Consider the following 7,880-nt stretch of genomic DNA (forward strand, 5'->3'; position numbering starts at 1 on the left):
AGCTTGAAGTATAGTGTAGATCAGAGGGAAAGCCGACAATGAGGAAAGGTGAAAAGATGAAAACAATCAAGTAGATCTAAGCTGAGGAGTCAAAGAATAGGGGATGCGAATGCACAGAGAAATACGACCAAGATCAAAGGACTTACTACTGTAGGCATATTGGATTTTGTTTCAGAATCCATGCTAGAGATTTCAAGCCCTTCTTTCAACTTTCACAGGTTCAATACTCTTTTTTAGAAAACGTAACTTCTCTGGTTACGAAGAAAAGAGATATGAATTGTTGACCGATGGAGAAACGTGGGCTGACTGATTGTTTTTTAAAGTTGGACTCACTAATGATTGTTATTATTATTCTATTGGAAGCTAAAACCAGCTGCTGGGTTTTGAGCAAGTCATATTTTGCCCACGGGCCTCGATAACAGTTTGTTATTTCCGCTTCTATTTCTGTTAGGAACAAGCCTTTTCTTACACCAATGAAAACAGCAGATGCCTGTTCTTCGTTGCAAAAGAGGCGCCCAGATAACTATTTGCTCTTTAAATACGGAGACAAACAAGGCAGTCTTCTGCAGCAGCATCTACCCCTCACTTCCGCCTCCTTCCTACCTGGCTGCGTAACCCATCTCTCTGTCCCTTTCTCTCCCTCTCTATCAAGTTCTTCGAATCTCTTCTTCGATGGTGAGGGTTCCTATCTATAATTTTGACGTTCTATCCTTTCAATTTCCTTCTCAAATAATAACATCTTTTTCTTATAATTGTGTTTTATTCAACGAAAGAAGAAATGATTTTGTTTTCACAACATAAACAAGCCTTATTTTTTTTTTACAGGCGTTTTGTATAAATGAAAAATAATTATTCCAATTTTTTTAGCTCAATCAAATCTTTAACTATTCTGATCGGACTAACCATGCTATTTTTTTGTACAGTAATGACTTATTAAGTTTTTTCTGATGAATTTGGAATAATTATGTTGATTCTGTAGGGAAAAATTTATTTAGATCCCAAAAACAAAAGGATAATTGGTTTTATAACCATTTTGTCCATGTATTTTTTATAAAATTGTAGTCACGTCTGGATCTAAGATGAGGAAAGGTCTACCAACCAGGTTATGTTTGCCGACAGCTAGCTTGGGCCTATTAATGGTTAGATCTGGTTGGTGGCAGTGCCCTGTTGGCTGGATAGCAATCAGATCTAGCACTTAATTGGTGCGTTGGTGGCATCTAGGCACTATATAACTGTTTTTTCTTTTTTTTTTCTTAATAGTGTTCCCTCTATTTGGTTCCATGAATAATTCTGTTAACGTGAGACGTGACGTTCTGTCAGATCTTTGTCCGCTTCCTAATTGACATTATTGTGGGGGTTCTTACTTACCCGGTAACAAATATTGAGTTTTTTTTTTATATTTATTTATTTGTCATTTTTATACTATATTTTAGGCTGTATATAACTTGTAATCGATACATTACTTATTAGATTTCATATTTTTTTTAAATATAGATTTTATTGGATTGCATTGTTGTCATTTTGTTAATAAATTGCATGCAATTTACACTTGGATATTGGACACATTAATTAATGCATAATTTTTTATTAAAAAAGTATAATTCAATTTTTTTAATAAATAAATAAATAAATTTGAACGTAATTTAACTTAATTAAAGTAACAATTGTGAACGCATTAGACTGAAAATATATATTTTGCTCAATTGAAAGCTATCCACACACAACCATACTATTGACCAAAGGCGGAGCGTCCCCTTGTTAGCTCCCAAAAATTTTTAAATTTTTTTATATACTATCTATATTTTTAATGATTCTCTTAAAATAAATTTTTATTAAATAATTAATATAAATAAAAAATAATAAAATAACTTTACAATCTCAATCAATTTTATTTTAATTTTTAAATTTTTTCCTTAACTCTTTAAATTTCTTCCCACCTCTTTCCCTCACTTTTTTTTTTCTTTCTTTTCTTTTTTGACTTTTCATTATGAAATTATAAGGAAGTAAAGTTTTTTTTTTTAATTTTTTAGAACATTTTTAGAACTGAGTATTGCAACTAGGGATATGTAATTGGTTATCAACTTATCTCATATCCAGATTTATATTCGTAAGTATCCGATTCTATTGCATAGGGTTCGAGGTACTCTATATTTGGATTTGAGATGAGTATGGACAAAAATTTTGTTACTTATCTTGAGTTCGAATAGCGTATGGACATTACTCTTTGGATATACGATAACCAAACTCAATTATATATTTATGCTTCCAAGGGGATTGGGAAGATCAAACTTGGGCAATGCAATTGGACAACCAAAAGCATTGTCAATTTTATCAAATCTTCTTTTTTATACCATATGATTAGAAGTTATATTTATTGTTTCTCACTTAAGTAAAAAAATATATATTGTTTGTTTTTCTCCAACCCTAACACAACTCTTTTTACAGATTTACTTGCTTCCCTCCTCTCTCCTCCTGGTGGGCACACTTTTTTATTTTTTTTTAAATTGGGTAATTTATTGAGCAAGAGGAAAGAGAGAGTTCCCTAAAACTATACAATAGCAATTGGATTTTAAAATGCTATGTTATAAAAATGGCATAGCAGCTCAAAATCCTAGTTCATCATCTCAGCATCATATTCGTAAAACCTAATTTGAAACCCAAAAATAGAACATATTTGTACATAAATTCTAAAAAATATGTAGTTTTCCAACATCCTATGGGACTCATCATTGGAGCTCCAAAGCAAACCAATAAGAAAAACAAAGGATAATAGAGGGCGAACTTAGGCTAACAAGCCTTAGATTCTTAGGGACAAACACCTTCAACTTTGACGCTACTAAGCTTCACGGTTTTGTCCTACAAAAAAGAGTCTCACAAATTGAAGTGGATGTGAACACTCAAATACTCAATCTCACTCTAATACATAACTGATATTGGATTCATGACCCCCATCTAACATCGTGACACTTAGCATGTCAGCATCCCAACAACTCTTTCCTTTGCCAACCTACCAGCATCTTGGTTTCCCTTCCTTAAGGTATGGTTGATCAGCCATCTTTTCACTTCTCGTTTCGAAGCTTCAATTTGCAGTAACCATTTTCTCATCTGACAAGGTGGTTTGTCTGAATTTTGCACCTAATACACTACATTTACTATGTCACTTTCAATTATGAATGCATGAGAACTAACGTATTGTGAACCTATAAAAACCAAAAGCGTTTCTTTGATTGTAAGCAGGTCAACAAGGTTTGAATCATCCACCCCAATGGAATTTGAAACGATGGTCGAAGGTCCCCTCATGCCTATGCCTGAAGATACCCTCCCCCTCTAATTCTAGCATCTTTCGAGCATCCATTCACTGAGGCATCAACATTAAATTTAAATTACGTTTCACCTGGTTGGCACACTTTACTCTTCCTTTCCTTTTTTTGGTGATCTTTCTCTTTTTTCCTCATTGTTTTCTTTCCATTCTTCATTCAACTTCTCTTCTTCACTCTTGGAAAATATTTTTCCATTAAAAACCATATCATTTTTTTATATCCAATCGACCATAAAATGACAAAGAAAGCAACCCTTCATACCTTATCTTGCCTTACCAAGTCTCAATGATGTCCCACACCATCAAGAAATAAATTATCTCCCTTGAGATTGTCTAAGTGAGCCTTTACAAATTGCACCATAATGACTAGATTTTCCAAGTTTCAAAGCATGTAAAGAATAAATGCTTTACCATTTCAACCTCCTTATGGAAAAGAGCACAAATGGTCAAGTTGCTGCACAACAACCCTCTTCTCACTAACTCATTTTTTATGGAGACTTTACCTTTAAGCACCTACGAATAGAATACTTAGACTTTAGAGGAGAAAAATCAATCCATATTGATTTTCATAAGTCCTTATTTTCCCCATTCTTACCCACCACAATTATGTAGAAAGAATTTGCCAAATATGCACCACTAATAGATCATTTCCATATGAGTTTGTCTTGTAAGACTTTTATAAGGAAGGTACCTCTAAGGGCCTGTTGCCATTGTATCAATTGGCTAGTTTTACAGTCAAAAGTTCTCCTTTTCAGTATCATTCCCCCATGACCTAGACTTGTTTAAAATGTCAACCTTGTTAATTGCAAGCATGAAAATATATGGAAAGGCAATATGGAGTGTCACTCCATCAATCCACTCCCCCTGCCACCTTAGAGAGATGTTACTATTATTACCAACCATGAATCCCATCCTTACAAACACAAAACAAAATTAATTGTTAGTTGAGATGAAGGGCTCGATATGTTTTAGTATGCAGATACAAAGGGATCGGGGGCAAACCCCTCCAATACACCTACAGGTGCAAAACAAAAGAACTTGACCCTCCAATACAAACCTGACCTTCTTACAACCGTCTTCATGTGGAATCAAAGACAAAGGGATTCCACCATTCTTTTCCACCACTATGAATCTCCATAGGTTGTTGAGTTCCTCCCCATATCGGAGGTTCGTAATCTTAAGCCCTTTATAACCTTTGTGCATGTGTCACGGATTTCACATAAGTAAATGATAGGATGGGTTTTTGGTATATTAAACATGAACCTTCCTCCATCTATCAATCTTATCTTTATGTTGAAAATATGAACTCGTGACAAGTAGTATCTGAACAAACTCAAATCTTCACTTTTATGAGATCTTTATAAAAGATACATAAGAGTTAAGGTTGATTTGGATCAGTGTAAGAGTCCCTCTCTTCTATGGCTAAAGACCTTGTGAGAGAGATGTATATGGGTTGCAGTAGATTCAGATCAATGAAAGGGTCCCTCTCCTGGATAGGTAAAGAGCCAATGCAACGAAAATGTTGCACAATTTGGTGAAGTAAAATGTCACAAATCTCACATCAGTAAAAGATGAGTGAATCTTGGGTATGTAAATATGAATTTTTCTCTACCTAACATATATGTTTTAGGGTTAGAATTGTAGGTCCATGACACATGCATATAGACCCGGAATCGACCAAGTGATCAATTTTTGTCCTTGCCTCAACCTCACCTCATAGAATTTCATCAATCGCATTAAAATTTCATTTGTAAGGGTCAATGTGCTTATTAATGTAATTAATTATTAATTTTAAAATTACATGCAAAGGAATTAAATGTGTAAATTTTCAATTACAAAACAATGTATACTTTTTGATAATTATATAGTGTTTTTGACAAGTTTAGAAATTTTATTTCAGCATCTTTCAATTTTCCTATGAAAAATTTAGCAAAGTTCCACTTAGTTGACTATCAAAATTTCAGGGGAAGGAACAGTACTGCAATCCAGTTTTAAAATTGTAAAATATATTTTGTGTTAAGAGCCATAAATATAGAATTTTGACATTTGAAAGGGAAAGAATTCTTTGATAGTTTAAGAATTAAAGTTTAAATTCTAAATCTTAAAACTTAAACTCTTGACCCTAAATAAATCGACAACAATCAATTCTAAATGTCTTTAAACATAATTTTGTAATAAATTCCAATTATTTTGGATTATATAATTTTCAAAACGTAAAATTTTATAAACTTTAAAGTTTTTTTTTTGAAAGGTAACTTTAAAAATTATTATTTTATACATTAACAATAAAATTTCTTAATTACACTTTCTATTTTCTTTGGTACATGTGTTCTTTAGCTACACATTAATTACCAAAGGCACCATTAACTTTGACTATGAATTAACTTATATTAGCTACACATTCATTTTTCTATTTTCTTTGGTACATGTGCTTTTCTACTTGTTCCTTCTTCTTTTTTCTCTTTTTTTATAAGTTTATTAGTAATAAATAGTTTTGTATATTTTGCTTGCCCAATCAGGAAGTACCAAACGTTCTTGAGGCTGTCGGGGTTGAATTGGCAAGGACGAAAGCCGAGAATAGACGCAAGGCGATGTGGCTAAGGGCAAAGAAACTCTCAGTTAAATGGAAGAAGAGAGAATTGCGGAGGATTAGGAGAGTGAACCAGCTACTTATTGCGGAGAATAAACGCATGCAAGAATTGGTCGACGATTTTCTGCTTACGGCTGAGGTAGATAACAATCATGTTCCCCAGATGAATGAAGCTATCCAAGGAATGAATGATCTCAACCTCGATGGAAACTATAATATTACTACTGTGAACCAAGTTCAACCTTGCTGTAGCAGTGGCAGCGCGGCTGATGGCGACAACAACGGTTATAACCGTGGTGGTGGAGACGGAAACAACGGTGGTGGACACCATGAGTAGGGTGACGTTGGAGCCCGTTTCACTGTGACTGCCTCTCTTGTGGTAGAAAATAATGGTGCAGGTCTTAAGGTTAGAGTTTCAATAATTTGTTGTGTTTGAGCCAAAAGGTAGCTGCTGGCTAGTGTTACTGTTTTCTTTTTTGGTGAATTGGCTGTTTAAGTTCTTTGACCATGCTGTTTTACTGGTGTAGTTTAACCAGTTACAATCATCAGTCAAAGTATTATTAATTTTAAGAAATCTTTTATAAGTAACTTGTTAATCAGTCTCCTGGAGCAATTCTTTATATATATATATATTTTTTTTGTGAATGATGCTATGTACTATAATAAAACAAAGTAGATCAACGACCAAGACAAAATTTAGATAAGCTTTTCTTAACTGAAGTTCCTTTTATTCTATGGATTCAATTAAGGGGTATATATTTAATTACAAGTATTGGTTAAGGTTAATTAAAATATTATTTCTAAATTTTTTTTTCATATAACGCACCATGTATTCTCATCAATTTTTTTTTTAAAAAAAGATAATATAGATTGTCTTAATTCATTATGAATAGGTAACTGATACAATTTTTTTTTTTTCGTATTTTGTAGTTCACACAGAGTAATTCAATTGATAAAAAAAAAATTTTTCTGATCAAGTTTAATCTTTATGAGAAGTATTTTGAGAATAAAATCTTGAATGCACAAGACATACTTAAAACTTAGAAATACCTTGATCTTATTAAAAAATATATTATCCTGTCCGTAATTAAGAGGAAGAGAAACTGTTTTAAATGGAATGTAAAATAAGCAAGTCAATATAAATAATTTCAACGATCCAAATGAACCCCAAAGCCCAAAACAGAGGAACTATGCTAGCTTATAGTGAAGTCCGTTAAAGCCATGTTTTGTGTGGATTTAAGTGCATAAATCGCTGCTGGAAAGTGATTGAAACATAGATACAGCAATATAACAGCATCATTAGTAAAAACAAGTTGGTGCTGGTAGAACTGGCATAATGCTAGTTCAGTAAATGTATTAAGCAAATATGATGTTGTTCTGTGGTGGAAAAAACTTGACAAATATGAGACATTAAATGGTTGTAAGGAGAAATTCAGACTTTGGTTGACATTAACTACTCTTAATGGAAATAGAGTAGTGCATCAATTTTTCTGTGTTAAAATTTTATCAATTTATCAAAGAGAATGGTATTATTAGCTAATGTATAGATAATCGGTGTCAAAGTTAATTCATCGTCGGAAACCAAAAGAGAGAGAAAGTTGCAACTAGAGCTGCCTATGGAAGCCTGGCCCAATTTGGCACGAGCTTAGGCCTAACAACTGAAAGAGAACCTTCTTTGCTCCCAAGCCCGATTGAAGTGCTTTTTTCGAAAAAAATCAAATAAAAAACTTGTATTGGGAGTCAGGCGTGAACAAAACGACAAAGTGCTCTGTGGTCAAAGAAACAAGTGGCTTGTAATTAAGTTTTCAAGCCTTTGGCGTCTATAAATACAGGGAAATGCGTTGCACCATGGCTTCACAACGGCGCTATCACTTCCTCCTTGGTGATAACGCCTTATTTCTTTGTCTCTTGTCAATACGACTAAAACAGGCCATCAAGCTCAATTCTTTCTTGTTTCTTGGATATTGAGAA

General features: G+C 33.4%; 1 protein-coding gene across 1 annotated transcript; it reads left to right on the forward strand.

Moving 5' to 3' along the window:
- The first annotated feature begins 419 nt into the window (after window positions 1-419).
- Window positions 420-6,497, forward strand: LOC148762966 (uncharacterized). Its single transcript, XM_088806438.1, has 3 exons — window positions 420-675; window positions 1,321-1,371; window positions 5,839-6,497. Exons 1-3 carry the CDS (start codon window positions 673-675, stop codon window positions 6,244-6,246), a joined length of 462 nt encoding a protein of 153 aa, XP_088662564.1. The 5' UTR covers window positions 420-672; the 3' UTR covers window positions 6,247-6,497.
- The last annotated feature ends 1,383 nt before the right edge of the window (window positions 6,498-7,880 follow it).

The sequence above is a fragment of the Theobroma cacao genome, chromosome 5 (assembly GCF_053813885.1).
Source record: "Theobroma cacao isolate CCN51 chromosome 5, ASM5381388v1, whole genome shotgun sequence".
NCBI lineage: Eukaryota > Viridiplantae > Streptophyta > Magnoliopsida > Malvales > Malvaceae > Theobroma > Theobroma cacao.

Bases quoted from the DNA above. Each gene is read 5' to 3' on its own strand.
- LOC148762966 (XM_088806438.1), top strand. The intron at 1,372-5,838 runs GTAACAAATATT...TTGCCCAATCAG, and splicing joins TGGGGGTTCTTACTTACCCG to GAAGTACCAAACGTTCTTGA.